The sequence below is a fragment of the Opisthocomus hoazin genome, chromosome 1 (assembly GCF_030867145.1).
Source record: "Opisthocomus hoazin isolate bOpiHoa1 chromosome 1, bOpiHoa1.hap1, whole genome shotgun sequence".
NCBI lineage: Eukaryota > Metazoa > Chordata > Aves > Opisthocomiformes > Opisthocomidae > Opisthocomus > Opisthocomus hoazin.
In genome coordinates, this window is record NC_134414.1 from 118136810 (window position 1) to 118153069 (window position 16260).

Below are 16260 nucleotides of genomic sequence, written 5' to 3' on the forward strand. Positions count from 1 at the left end.
GCAGGTAAGAAAACTTGTATTTGTGCAGGCCCCAACAAGCATATGACTCGTAATCTTCATGCCCTTCGCAGATTTGGATCTTCTTTCCTTCCTAACAAATGACTCTCACCCCTGAGGTGAATGCTTTTGTTGGTACAGATTTTCTTCATGAGCTCTCTCTGGAAATTGGCAGGCTAAGAGACGTTTTTGTTATCACACTTCATGAAGCACCCAGAAATCAGATCTTTAAGGCAATCAATTGTAATTATGTAAAATGTTAGGCTACATCCAGCTCTCCAGCTTTGCTCACGCTACTGTGACTGCATGATTTCAGTGGAACAGATTCTGACCCTTCTCAACAGAAATAAGATCAGAGTTTGCCCTAAAATTAACTTTCAGGGAACACAAGAAACTACGCAAGAAAGAGAATGTATTTGAGAACATTTTTAATAAATAATGTGACAAAAATTACTTTTCTGATTATTGGATCCTCAGTATGCAAAATTATGGCTAAAATATGAGGTTTCTTACATGAACATAATGAAAACATTAATCACATGGATTGTTCCTTTAGTACTGCACACCCTTTCTATGGAACCTTTCTTTAAAAATTAGCTAAATGAAAAATTTCAGTCCTCGGTAAACACCAAAACACTTTTTTTTTTTTTCTTCTTTTTTTTTTTCATTGGGGCTAGTCCTGATAGCTGTCAATAAACAAACACACATTTTTCCATTAGCACCAATGACAAAGAAATTTTATAATTACAAAAAAGATCATAAAATCTACAGACAGAGGACATCATTTGGCAAATTCAATGCAACTAATGCCTCTATTTCAGCTTTAATGATAATCCAATGTTGAGAGAGGCCACAGCAAAATTGATAATTTTGTGTAAGTCCGGGAAAAGTGAGAAGTGTTTTGATTATGGCCCACATTTATGTTTGTTACTTTACCATCTGTCATCATTCAAATATTCCAAATACAAACATAAAGCATTAACAAAAAGATGAAAAATATCCCAAACAAATGCTTAACATTTTCAATAAGACAAAAAAAGGTTAATAGTTACAATGGTTTACAAACAAAGTCTAGTGATTGTGCTTTTAAAACCAAAAAAAAAAAAAAAAAGATAAGCAGTGCATTACAAAAAATTAATTGCCAAGATCAAATAAAACTTCTTTTAAGTGGCACTTCTTCTTTAAGGTGAATTGACACAAGTAGAGGTCTGAGATTTGGGCCAGTAACAGTGAATGATATTACCCAATCATTATTAAAAATGTCCATTGATTTTCTTGCTTATTTTCATAAGCATTGTTGAAGCTGAAAATTAGAAAAAGTTTCAGATAAACTTGCTCATGCCATGCTTGGGCAAATAGCAATCACATTGGCTTACCTCTTGCCTATCCCAAAGGACATTTTTAATAAGAATGTACTTAATGATGAAAATAGAAAGACAAATCAAAGTACCACAGGGGATTTAAAATGAGTACATATTTACAATAAGAGCCACCTCATCCCAAATTAATTTTCCTTGCATTTGTAAAACTGTATCATCTGCAAAAGCTTAGCAAGAGACCGGCAGAAAACAAGACATGCAGTCTGTATTGAAACTGCAAGATACCATTTGCACTACCTGCAGACTACAGTGAAACCCCTAGGATAAAAGAACGTTCTGCATGGTGTTCACTTTGGGGAACTTCTTCATCAACGCTGTATTACTTGCAATGTTATCGACGGGCTCACTGGCGTACCGGCAGCGTACTAGGCACCGCCTCGCGGGGGAGAATCCTCGGGATCCCAGGCGCTGGGCTCCCGTTCTGTTCTAATCCTGAAGCAGCAGCTGGCCCAAGTACCACGAAGAGCAGCTTACCTGCCTTCTCGGGCAGCGGAGGTGATGCACCGAGCGTTACGGAATAGGCAAGGGCTGCTCCTAATAAGGAGGGTTTACAAAGAAAGAGTAAAATAAAAACCAGCGTTTTGATGGTATGAAGAAAAATGAAAAAATTGTACACTCTGATTGCACTGAACATTATTTCTGGCGTCAAACATCATCAGACTTGAGGCATCTTAAGTGATTTTTTTTTTCTGATTAGATTTTAAAAGCCTGTTACAGTACATGTTGTCTTCAGCTTTCCGTTTCCTGTATTAAAAAAAAAAAAACAAAACAAGACACAAACGACTACATGTTAGAATTTATTATCTAAAGTTTGTTTCATAGATTTCTTAGAGATTTGTTACCTTTAAATAACAATTACTACTTTTAAATACGTGCAGCAACATGCCCGCATGTTGGACATCCTTTCTACAATCAGGATTTAAGTTGAATCATTAGGCAGAAAAAAAAGAAGGAAAAAGTTCATGCCTTAATATCTAATAAAATCTAGAATGATAAACTTTCAAAATATGTGAAAGGCAATGTCAAGGTGTTCTTAGATGCTCTAATGCTTTGTTTTCACTTTTGAAAGTGGACAATATAAAGTGCCCATTTAAATATTGTATTTCTGTGAGTGCTGTTGTTCCATAGGTTTAGTGTGGTGAGTTATCCTATGCGATGTATTACTTGTTTTTTATGTTTTTGACACATTCTTAAAGTTTCCTTTCTTGGATTGCAGGTAACATTAACAGACAGACAAATGTACTAATTTTTCTGAAGAGAAACATTTGTGGTTCAAAAGTGTATTTTCTTGGCATCTGTCTAAGCACAGAATATAGCCTTATTTTAGACATCTTTAATAGCACAGCCACAGTTACCTCCATCTCTTCTTCTTCCTCTTCTCCTTGTTCATATGCTCCCAGTACTTGCATTTCTGCAACATTCCTTCGGGCTATATTTGCTTGATCTGCCCTCTGTCTACCTCCTGATCCTCTTGATGACATAGAGCTGGAAGAGCTGGGGTCTCTAGGATTATTTGATGTTGGAAACGTTGGTCTAGAATATGGCAGGATGTCCTCTGTATAATTAAATATATACATTGTTATGCTTACAAGCCCAGAGATAGTGATCCTAAAATGTCTGCATGAAGTTGATTTATTTTACTTTTTACGATCTGCAGCAGGTTTAAAGTGATGCCTGACAGGAATATGAAATACACTGTTTCCATTATAGCATTATAGAAGCTTTCTCAAGGAAATTTATAGTATTCATGTGGTAACATTCACCACAGAAAAACTATTTCATGATTACTGTCCACTTCATTTCAATTTCTGATCATTGTTCTATGTTCTAAAGGAAAATGAAGAAATAATAAACCTTGCAGTATATCTTTGATATGACTGAGTAGTAGGAAATAACAATACATGCACGATACCTGCAAGGAGCTCACGGCATCTAAATATTAGACCCTGTATTTCTCAAATTGAGTTTGAAACAAAAATTAATGGGCATGGTTTGAAATTTCAGCGTCATCCTCTTGAAGTTCTAATAACTTATGTCTATAGCAATCGACTGTAATCAGTACCCATCTGTTTCTAATGTGCCCTTTTAACCAACTTACTGCCCAATCACCCCTGATATTGACCCTGGATACCTGTAGGAAGAAAGGCCCAGGCATTTGTATGTCTCTGTGTTGAAAGCCTCAGTGAACACTTAGCAAATTCCATTAATCATGTTTCATTAATTAGTAATCTTACCAATTTCTATAAACAAGGGATTACATTGATCAGGTCCGATTCATATAATGCCATGTCAGTTAGCATTTATTACGAATGCATTATTACTGTGGCTTTCTTATTTTTCAAACAAGGCCAGGTTTACAAATAGACAAAAATGGGTCAAGCACCAATCCTTTGGTAGAAAAGTTCAATATCTGACTTACAGATCTAACATCTGACTTTACCCATTTCCCTTGTAAATTAGATTATAATTAGATAGATTAGACATAATTAGACTATAAATGTATGGTAGGGGCAAGGACACTGATCCTTACAGCTCTCGAGGAATATTTCTGTTTGGGCTTCCTCAGAATGTGCTTTAATACATGATGAGTGCATGAGGAAAGCAAGATAGAAAATTTATGTTTTTCGTAAGCTTTTGTTTCCATTTTGCCCTAATGAGAACCTGCAACGTGACCTGTATTAGCACCTATGATTACAATAAATGGTGACAATTCAGTAGACCTAACTTCACTCCCACCATTGGTGTGGGAGACCTGGCAAGGGCTGCCTCTTCCCTGTGATATCAAAACACGAAATACTTCCTTTAACCCAGAGCATGCAAAATAACCTTGAAGAAGATGAGTTTTTGCTGGTGTGCCTTCTCGTTTTGGTGCTTTATTTCCTCGCAGTTTCCCATCGGTTTGTGGTTCCTGTGACTCTCTCCGCTCTCCCGAATTTGTCCGCACGTCTGAATGCTGTCGCCCATCCACCCCGTCCCTCCCCTTGTAGCTCGCTCCTTTCCTTTCCGCAGATCTGTCTGTCCTCGCCTCTATGGAAGCAAGTTTTGGCAACATGACTGGCCGCACCTCCAGCTGTGATTTGGACTGGGCGGTTGGTGATTTTATAGCTGGAGGTGGCACAGGAGGGGGTGGCAAGTCTACAAAGTTGAAAAAGAATAATAATTATTACAATGACATCATACACTAATGAAATTAAGGAATAATATTTAACTTCCACTGAAGAAACAGATGCCCTATTTACTTTCAGCCCTCCCCTGCCCTTCTCTCTCCACCCCAAAAAGTATTATGTTACTGTTACAATTGCTGACGTGTATTTTTCCAACCCTGAGCTTCTTCAAAAATGTAAAGTAATGACCTCTCTGCCTTCTCAAATCACAAAACCATTAGAAAAAGCTGTAATAAACTTCAGGAACTTGGATATTAACATATCAGTTATGGATATAAACACAGAGTTAAAGACAATAATCTATCTTTGCTGATCTTTATCAATTTTGATAAGTCCATTCAACAACACTGCAGCTTGTGTTACAGTTACTCAATGTCTTCAGTGTGTTGAGCATTAAAGCAAGTTGGCTGGGGTCTAAGAATGTATACTGGATGCACTCCTGATATATGTAAGGATAAACTATATTAACTACTGCATTCTTCTCTGAAAATAATAGATTAATATAACATACATATCCCTGACGTCTGTGGGTATTTCATGAGGTATAAAAAATCCACACTCTTCCAATGAAGTAACAAGCTCTCGGGAACAACAACAAAAGACACACATGACTTTCGAATTTGTCTCCTTAAGTTAGCACAGATTCAGATGTTCTAAAATTCTGTATATTTTTAAATAGTATTTATAGGGCACACATGTTTTACTTGATTAAATTTTTCTATTCCTGCCTGTATAAACTGTTCATCGGTGTGAAGCCAAAAAACGTAACAGTCAAACAAGGAAGTGACAGCACAAAAGCGGTTCACCACAAAGCTGTAGGAACAAACCACATGCATATAAGAGAACAACAGGTTAAAAAAGTGAGATGTGAAAGATGTTTATGAAGTTAATATTCTCAAGTGAGACTGCTAAAAAAAATAACAGCACTATTAAAAAATGTAACGTCAGCATTTTATAATAGTGTGCAGTCATTCTTTCTACTTGCACAAAAATCCTGGAGCAGCTGTGTTTTTCAGACACCATCACTATATATACAGCTAATTCATGGTCTATTTAAGAGAACATTTCAACTGAAAATGAACTAAATTGGGCCCAGAATAAAGGTAGTACTCCTGAATAAGAAAAAAGAAGCATCTAACATACATGTATAAATTCAGATATGGCAGCTACCAGGTATTTCCGGGAGGTTTTCCAGTGACACAAAGCACAAATGACTTGATCTAGCCCTGTGGAAAGGTGTAGCAATGCAGAATTCAGTGCTCTGTGCAGTGGGCACCATCCTCCACCTTAAATTGGTGACATAATTCAGAATTGTCCTTGACCTGTTTTAAATAAGACTGGCAATTTTCTCAGTTGTCTAGACAGGGATGATGAGGAAGAAAGATATCATAAAGTTCATTTCCTAAGGTTGGACATACTTCAGGTAGCTGAGATCTGTAACACCATTCTTGCTGCAATAACTCCATTGTCTTGGTAAAAAAAAAAAGACAAAAACAAAAAAAAACATAAAAAAAGAGGAAAAAAAAGCCCACAAAAAAAACCAAAGCAACCAAGAAGACTTCTTGTTCTAATTTCTGGCCTGAAGAAGCAACCAAATTCATTTAACAAGAAACACAGAAACTTCTTTCCTTCCGTTCCTCTTAGCTAAGCACAAGTTGGACAACTGGCCTTATATTCCCTGCAAATTGTGTAGGATAGTTTGTTTTTCAAACTCTGGCAGCTTGGGGAACATCAGTTTCAGAGAGTAGCTAAAGGTAAACAGTTGAATACTGACACTTAATTTTAAGCATCTACTTAAGACCATTTCCAGATGTCTTTTAAGAAAAAGCACTGTTATTTCGAAAACTTGAGAAGGCATAATGTAAATTTGCTGGAAGCCTGGATATACTAAGTGGCTGAATCAAAATAGTTTTATTTATGGAGTGGAAATTATTAGGCTATAAAGTAAGAACAAAGACAGATCTGTGGGCAATGGACAGAAAAAGAGGTAACTTCTGATTCAATAAGATATGAAATGTAACAGATTTTGGCAACAAAGCACAGAATCATTTATGTTGCATTCCTTTGTTATCCATAACACTTTAAACATGGCTTACAGTGGTAACCTCTGTCCAATACACAATCTTAGCAATGCAACTCTGTAACTCCACACATCAGAGCAGCATTCAGACTACCTCCTTTCTGCATCTAAAAATGCCCTGTGAGCTCTAGCCACCAAAGAGCAAACCAAACCACTTTCACTGTGCTGCCTAGCCCTGCAGATGCTTAAATACAATATGTGCCTACAAGCATTGACATTTGGATCACAGGGCTCCGTAGCCATGTGAGCTTAAGTGACAATACCTGCTCCAAAAAATCTTGGTCTGAAGAAGTATATAACCTCTTACAATTCAACAGCCAGCTGAAAATTCATGTGGAGTCTGCCCAAGACTTCAGAATAGCATATGGCATGTTCCTTGAAAGCCCAGTGCATCAGAACATGTCAGATCCAGCCCAAAGCTTTTCAAGCACAATAACTGCTCTTCAGAAGCAAAGCTGGAGATGGTGATTGTTCCCAACTTTTGCACAATACTTTCATTGATTACAGAACTTGGTCAAGATTTAAAAAATATGATAAACTCTTCATTAACCTGAGGAGATCCGAACAATATTTTCCTTTGTCTGGTAAACATCCTTCTCACATGTCTTCTCTCAGAAAACGACACACTGAATCAGAAGTAGATGAAGATACTCAGAAGTGTAGGCTTCTGGAACCACAGTTGTTCCTGCAGTATCTTGTGTCTCACATTCCCCACTCAGTGTCTCTATTAAGTTATCAGAGCGCTGAATAGCCCTTCTATTGAGCCTGCTGATGTAAAGGGAGTGTAGGTACTTAATACCAAGCCTTTTCAGTCACCCTTGGAGCCGGACTCCAACAGCTGTGGCACAGCAATTCACTGGCTGAATACCAAAGGCAAGGAACAGGATCTTTCCTGTAGCCTATGACATACAACTTGGATCAAGCTACTTTATTCAAGAATCCTATCTAGCTACACAGGACAATGAACAAAGTGCTGTTGAGTCTTGACTATGAAAAGGAAAGATGCATTGATATAAAACGTTTCATAAATCGGCAGTAGCTCTATGGTACAATAATAACCAAAGATAAGTGATATTCTCTTTCAAAAACACTTTTGCAACCTGCAGGGAAACTATAAAAATCTTCATTATAACACAGTATTCCTCGCTGAGAAGAATCCTTTACAGAGGAAAAAACCCCAACTTTTCAGAGGTCAACACTATTACACACCTGTGGTATTTATTTTAACAGCTCAGATCAAGAGAAAATCCAGATTTGATTTGCCTCCTTGAGTACAAACTGGCACACTTCTTATTAAAAGGAAAATGGAAGCTTCCATTGTAAGGAATAAAAAATAAATCACAAAGCAACACCAAACCAATATAAAGAACTCAGAAGTGTTTGTTAAAAGTTAGCTGTGCTCATGTTTAATTCATGTCTACGTATTACTGTTGTACTGCCTCCCACTTAACTCTAACAATGGATGCCACTTCATAGCACAAGCTACAGGGGAAACCTTCTATATATGTCATTTGAAGGGAACAATGATAATTTTCTAAATGAGAACATATACAGGAACTATGGGATAAGCAAAACACCAGTGGGTTAAAATAATCGGCTAAGTTACTTTGGCACTGAAGTGGAGAAAACACAAATAAGCACGAAAAGATGAATTGTAAGTAGTGACAACTGAGGGAAGTAGGCATTATTAGGCAACTCTCTCTCTTAAGCTCTACTGGGCTGTAGATTTCTACAGTCATACCCTGAAGAAAATAGCAGAGTTATAGATCTGATGCAATATTGGAGAAGATGCAGCGTGAATTTTTTTCTGTTGCATATTTATGCAGGAATGTAAAACTCAAGATTTTTCCTGACTTTGTGAAGCTTTAAGATCATTTAAGATTCTGAGATAATTAGCTACTATTATTCATGTACTGAAGTTATTTTCATGCTTTATCTTTAAGAAACATGGCTCAAACTGCACATAATAATTGGATGAATAAATAGATACAGCAAAGCCCAATATGATCTATAAAAGAAGTGGGTTGTTGGGTTGTAGGGGTTTTTTTTGTACATACATTTACGTAACACTTTTATCAAAACAATTTGCAGTCCACAGAAACTCCCGCAGAAACAAAACCAACATTTACAAAATATCTCACAATGGAATCAGAAGTAAGAACTGCAAAGAGAGCAGGTACCTGAAAATTATTATCATTCAATAACAAGCTGGCTTTTAGCAGAGAAAGAAATTAAGAAATGCATTCCTACTTATATTTTATCTTGCTGAAATTTGTGCAGAATAGATTTTTTTGTACTGCACAAGCAGAGAGAGACAAAAGTACAAATGATGCTGGCATGCATATTGGCTTAACATTTCAAAGTGAAAATTCGAGGAAATATTTGGCAGATATTCATTTGCCTTTTGTGAGAAATTCAGTTGCCCTAAAGTCATCTCACTGATAAGACTGCTAAATAACCAAGTTACATTCTCAACCAGTTAGCTGTGAAAATGTTAGTATTTTTTCCTTTGTCACTCAGAGATTTGAAAAAGAACCAGGATTTAACATCTCATGTGAACTGTCAATGGCATAATTTCTACTGAAAGACCTACTGACTCGAAGCAATGACAAAGTACTTTTATCCTTCTTATCTAAATGCTTACCATTCTGAGGGCTTATAACTGCTAAGAAATGAATTCAAGACAGTTCAGAAGAGACTTTCCTACATACATAATTTTAGAAAAGACAAAAACATTCTTTTAAAATTTGGTTTCTTAAATCAAATATGTAAGTAGGTCAGGCAAGGTTGAGAAGGATACATCTGTTAGTCGGTTCTCATAATGCACTCTTAGTAGTTAACTCTCCAAAAGGCTAGATGAAGAGCAATTAAAAATTCATACATTTTAATCCTTACCACCTACTGAGCAAAGATTTTTAGCGACAACTATGGAGAACATTTCACTGCCTGGATGACTGTCAAGGAACAAAACAACGTAGCTGAAATCCCCTTCCACATAAACTGATTTGAACTCATGTTGGCAGAAAATACAAAATTGTTGCTGCTTGCACAATGCAGAGTAGATCAGAGAGCACTGTCCTTTATTTAAAAACGGGTAGTAGTAGACCTATTACTGCTAGAATAGCAACAAACACACTTTCAGAAATACCAATCTCTTTCACAGAATCACAACAAATCTTACTGCATAAAGAAAAAAATACAGTATTTTTTAAGCCTGCTGATCTTAAAATTGACAGCAATTTTATATTGCTGCTGATAATATTCTTGTCATTTTCAACCATTCATGCAAAGACTTAACTTATTTATATGTCCTTTCTGTCAACCAATCACGTACATTCTTCATGACACTGGTATCTCATGAAACTGCTAGCAAATATTCAGGTAATTTGGGAACACTAGAAAAACCTTTTTATCTGAAAGTAAATTCCATTTTAAAGGCTAAGAAAGCAATGAAGCAATGTATTTTTCTCTTTTTAGTATTTATTCAATGCTTCTATACACGAATAAATGCTTAAATTCAGAATATCTGCTTTGATCTAATACAAACACACATATGTTCACCCATTATAAGGAACAAAAAAAGGTGTTTGTATCAGGCACTCCTTTATAAAAAAGGTAAGTAACAGTGTGACTGTAAGTGAAAGTGAGCCAACAGAAAAACCTAAGTCTATGTGGGAAAGGTCAATTGTGCTTAAATGTTTCGTTCATGTATCCATATCACTTTTCTCCAGTTAAGGAAAATAATTAGTTGATGTTATTTTATAGCTAATTCTAAAGGGACCATATACTAGATGTGGCTGTTAAAATGAATGGTTATAATCTTCAGCAAAGTTCCAAATATGCTTATGTAAATAGGTTGAGGGGAAAAAAATAATAATAAAAGAAAAATCAAAAGCAAACAGGCCCATCAACCTTTAAGCTGGGTTTTATTAGTTCTGCAGAAATTAAAGCCGTAATTTGCTGTTACCTGAATGACCACACTGTATTGCACCCTAAACAGGCTAGTGGAAATTCTTACCTAATTAGAAAATATGCTGAAGTAAGCAGGTGCTATATAACACAAACCAAATATTGATCACAATTGTCAAATCCATTGCAATATCTAACCGCAATGCTCTATGATTTAACTTCGCATAACTACTTTCACAAAAACCTGGCATCAAATACAGGCCCACTTCTTATTTATTCCTCTGTTAGAAGAGAATGGCCACATAAAACTCCTGTCCAATTTTTATTTCTGATGTCCTAGCTCTTGTGTTTGTATCGAGCCTTGATGCTCGGCCAGTTATGCAGTTAAGAGCATTCTCTTCAAGAGAATAAAAGCTGGTAAAATGTCCATAAAATCTTGCAAAATGCCATTACAACGGTCTCATAAATGTAACATTTCTGGTACAGTTTGGGGATTTACACCTTGTGTTGTCCTTTCACAGAAGCAAACATGCGCAAAACCACTGTAATAACCTCTTGAAATCAGATAATATTCCAACAGCTCAGTTTCACTGACAGAAGGGGCCTGGGCATAAGCCAAGAGGCCCAGGTGCACTGTGTCATGCCAGTATTTAATGCAGCCTAATATCAGATAGATGCTAGTGAGAGAAAATACTCAGAATAAAGTACAGATAATAGCACGGACAGCCACTCATTGCTAAATTACTTCTGCTCATCGTGCTGTGAGCTTTGTATTAAATTTTTTCGTCAAGTGGCAGGAATCATAGGGAGAAGTGGCTCACAACTCCCTTCTTGTAACCCTGGATAAGGATCTATAATATTAGGCTTTCATATGATAATGGCAAATGATGCCCCTCTTTGAAAAATTTCATACTGGTAATGAAAGTCCTAATCAGATTGTTGTTGCAGAGAACCAGGAGGTGGGTGGGGAACGAAGGCTCTCCTTTCCCTCCCCCCTGTCAGCAAATTTAGCAAACCTGACAAGACGGGTTAAGTCTTGGAGAATTTATCTTACATGAATTTCCAACAAAGCCCGTAGGTTGTTTTATAAAACTGGAAGGCAGTGCTTTAATAAAAGCTGCACCACCTGAGGCATTTTCATTAAAGGCTCTCTCTAGACAACATCACAATGTTTGCATTATCCTCCTACACTCCCAAGAGAATACAAGCACTACCTTTTCAGCAAGAGTTGATATTGTGTGTGAAGGCACGAGAGAAGATGATTAGATTTTGCTTTTACTGACAAAGTAACCGCTTGCAACAATGCTGTGGTCAGGATTAAAAGTCATTGATTTGTATTGTCCACCGTTTGAATGGCAAACTGTTTTTTTGAGGAAAAGATACATTCTGAAGGTTTTAATAGCCAGTCATGTGAACAAAGATTTTAATCCTAACCACACATTATTCTCAATGACTGTACTATTTATGCTATCTGGGCTCTTAAATAATGACAGTAATTAGCCGATTAGGACACTACAGAAAACAGGTGCACGGCTCTGGAGTGGAAGCATCAATGTACAGTATTAAGGAACTCTGGCATTTAAAATGATTAATCTGTTCAGTGTGTTTAGCAACAGGAAACACAAATCACTGAATTCTGAAACATAATGTTATCTCTGTGGAAAAATTTCACACACACGCACTGAATGCACATTTAGAAAGGTTCACTGACGTTTTCACCCGTTTCAGTGGACTCACCATCTGTGTAGACTTCTCTGCGCAGATGTCCTGGCTGGTGTTTTTGCTTTTTGGCAGGTCGGACCTTCTGTATTACAACAGCACTCATGTTGCTGTCGGTAGAGACGGGGCTGGTGGGTCTAGGACAGTGTGATGCATGAAAATGTCTACGGCCTGGAAATTGTTACAGAACAACAGCTATTATTTTTCTTACCTAAATTAAGACACTTAGTACTTTCTCTTTTTTCACATGAGAATGACCTAGCTATACAAAACCTGAAAATACACTGTTACAACACTAATAAAACTTTCACCCTTCCTGTAATCAGTTTTAGACTGAGCTGTAACTAAACTGCAGCATTTGCTGTCCTATCAGTAGGCAGGGTGGCTTCATTTCACTGGAATTATCCAACTGGCTGGTAGCTGGTAGCTCCTGCCCCAGGAAGCTGAACACCATGGGCAGCCAAGCACAGGCAGGCTTCTCGCCTTCCAGAAACAACAAAACATTTCACTTGCAAAAGGGTTTCCCCCCTCCCCTAGCTTGGGCAGGACAAAGTCACCCACGCCAAGGCAGAGCAAGCCACTAGCAGGTCTGGGGTGCAGATGCCCCCTCCGCCGCTTTGAGTGAATTACCAGGAATGCATCAAGGATGTATGGCTGGCATTTTATCACAGTTTATTTGCAGATCAGAAGCGCCAACACGTTTAGGATGTGCAGTCAGGTACGGGTAATATCAGTACACAAAAATCACTGCACAACATGAACTTGACTATTGAAAAATTATTTACCTGTAGTAGTGATGCGATGTAAAAAGACCTTTTCTAAATATATAAATTTACACACACATAGACACTTGTATTTATATGAATGTATACATATAAAACAGATAAAATCCTGGCTTCGTGGGTATGAACGGGAGTTTTGCCACCTACTTCAATCGGCCAGGATTTCATCCAGATTACTAAATTACCTCCCCTCTCACCCTTCATGATGAACAGCTGTGTTGAAATGAAACAAAGGACTGTTAACTGGGAGAGGATATCAGAAACGGGAGGAAGGTTGCAAATCCGTGGAGTCCGGCTGGACACAGTTGTGACAGAGTACCTCTTCTCCAGGTTTGGCAGTTTAATCGGATTGCTTGGCAAAACATTCACGATCTGCTTGAAACCTGCATCCCACCCTGCAGTATTCTTATTTCTTAGCTGAACTATAACAATATCCATTGGGCCTAGCCAGGTTACTGATTGCCTCTATATATCTAGTGTTACTAGTAACCAGTATGTTGTAAAACATTACACATTTCAAATATCATACTTCATACGTCCAGCAGCGATTCAGGAGAAAAAAAAAAAAAGAAGAAATATACACATAAGGAGTCATTGCATATTCGTAATCTACAATCTAAACTGCAGCTAGTAACAGCTGTGAAATTATGAAACCAACACAAAGCCAGTTCATCTCAATAATACAGCAGTAAGAGCTTGAACAGTATTCTCCAAAAGATAACAATAAAATATAAAATGGAAAACAATTATATTACAATTTTTTTTCAAGTCCAGGGGAAATATGACTCTAAAGGTTCACTATTTATTTTGACATTTCAATACAGAGGGATTAAACCTCTTATGAAGAGTGACAGAAAACACTGGAAGCCTTATACTAGGAAAAGGATAGAATTCTGTAATCCTGTGGTTTTTTTTTTTTCTCATTCAATTCTGGGTGCAAACCCACCAGCAGGGTTGAGGTTTGGCAATAATCAGTGAGACCAGAAATTAGGAACTACTTATGAAAAGTGATGTAGAGCAGCAATTTATTTGGACCGTTTCACCAAAACCCCTTTTGACTCTTCCACTAGCGTAAATTGACCCCCCCTCCTGAATTTCTAAATGTTGTAAGAGCAACAGGAATCCAGGAAGCGGTTGTGGATAAACATATTTCACAGGGGCCATTTTTTTTCTTCTCCCATCAAATCGAGGACAAACTCACCTCCTGCCGCATCCTGCATTTGGCGTCTGGCTACTTTCAGGCCGGCGTATTCTGCAGCTGCTGCAACAGCCTGTGCAAAATCTGCATCGGTGAAAAACGATCCATCGGAAGAGCTAACGCTCGATCGCCCGCTGGAGATGTTATCTTCTTCGGAGGCTGAACCCCAGCCATTGATCATGGACCCTGTTACAGAGCTCTCCAAATCCCCAACGCTGGAGGCAGGTGTCTGCTCGAGGCCACGCAAAAGGAGCCTTCTGTTCTGCATCTTGGCAACCTCCATATCTGCTTCATCTTCCTCCTCTTCTGGTGCGTCAGTATCCATATCAGAGACCAAGGGCCCTGAGATATATCCATAGGTATGTGGTGGGGAGATTGGCCTTGGAGGGGGTGGAGGACTCACAGGCTGACGTCTGCATAGAAATACAATGGTAAGAAGAACAGAAGTCACATAACATAGAGGAAACAGGAGACTGATGAAAATATTTCTTGTACTTCCCAACAAGCTTGACTTGCCTTTTTAAATCAACAGAATTTATATCTGAAAGTTTCAGTGTTGGTTGGTTTTTTTAGTTCTTATTTTTGCTGTAAATCAGAACTGACTGACTGCTATGTAGTTTGAAATCTACCACAAAAAAATCTGATCTTTTAATACAGTTCCTTCATTACTAATTTTCATGAAAATTGGCTTATTTAGCATAAAGCTGTTCATTCTTCCTAAAGTAGCACATGTACAGCTAGTCGAAGAGGTAGTCACAGTTCATGTGACTATTTAAAAAAATTATTTGTGCATCCTTGAGAGTATGAGCAAAAGAAGTGTCTGTATATTGCTGTAGAAGGTTGAAACTACCAATGTCAACAGATGCCTCTATCCAAACAGATTGCTCCACAAACATTATTTTCTCTCTATCCACCCCAGTGATTCAGAAGGATATGAAAAGAGATATTGTTATTTCACTGGTTTTTAAATTGGTCTAGGTGATAATACAAAGAAAGAATTTCTCTACCATAATGCTAGTTCTAGGTCTTAAGGATGCCAAAATGCATACAGATGTATGGGTTAATTAATTGGAATCTTATATCACCAGTAATGGTGTCTCCAGTTTAAAGAGGCAAAGTATTAGATATCATTAGATCAATGTTCAGTTTAGTTAATACTTCACTCAGAAGTTTTCTTCACAGGGCCACAGGCGTGCTTTTTAATTGCCATTTGTCTGATAGGAAGAACTACATTCTGCAGCAATGGGTGTACTGTTGGCTTTGCTTACCAGGAATTTCTACTGCAGTCTGCTTTGCAAAAATTTCCAAAGTAATTTTCCTTTGTCAATTTTTCCCTCTTATTATCTCATTGACAAATGGTGACTCTCGTAAACTAAATCTTTTCCTTTTTTTGGGGGCTGTGATTTTTTTATTTTAATAAATGGGAATACTTACTAATTCTGAAAGGAAAATTTAGCAAGGAAAAATTCAATAATTTATGGTGAGAGCAAGCCAGAACCTCCCTGGACTACATAACCTAGCCATTGTTTTCCACTTGCTGTATTAAGTACTGAATGGAATGAAGAAAAGGCCAGTTAGGGATATAAACCCAATAATCATTTAATACCCACTCCCCACCCCCCCCAATCCCAAAAGCCACTGCTGCATGGGAATCTCTACCTGCCTTTGACTAGAGACCTTGCCCAATGAAGTTTTACTGCCTTAATTTAAAGCTTTTGTGAAACTGTCCTTGTAATATACTTGCCAGCCTTCCTATTCTCTAGGTTTTTGTATTAGGAGACAGGCAACTGGTTACAAAACATGTTAGGGTTCTTGAAAATATAGCTTGCCTGCCAGTCTTTAAGGATAGGTTAATTGAGAGCAGCTGGTTCACGGGCATACAGAATTAACAACACTTCGTTCACTTTATCTGATGCAGTGGTTCTCGCTTCAACAGTGAGATTGTCTCCTACCTCGGCTCTCGCTTTGGCATTGACATCATCTGCTATCTCTCTAAATCTTTAGATTTTCCTCTGCTTGGCCACTCTTCCAG

General features: G+C 37.6%; 1 protein-coding gene across 8 annotated transcripts in view; it reads right to left on the minus strand.

Moving 5' to 3' along the window:
• Positions 1-444: 444 nt before the first annotated feature.
• Positions 445-16260, minus strand: part of ROBO1 (roundabout guidance receptor 1) — a 750394-nt gene continuing 734578 nt past the window's right edge. For all 8 annotated transcript variants that reach the window (XM_075434010.1, XM_075434043.1, XM_075434019.1 and 5 more), the window contains 5 exons: positions 14232-14641; positions 12267-12419; positions 4203-4511; positions 2732-2931; positions 445-2120 (listed from right to left, as the gene is read on the minus strand). In XM_075434010.1, the coding sequence (XP_075290125.1) occupies positions 2106-2120; positions 2732-2931; positions 4203-4511; positions 12267-12419; positions 14232-14641 (1087 nt within the window). In that variant the 3' untranslated portion in view covers positions 445-2105. The remainder of the gene's footprint in view (positions 2121-2731; positions 2932-4202; positions 4512-12266; positions 12420-14231; positions 14642-16260) is intronic.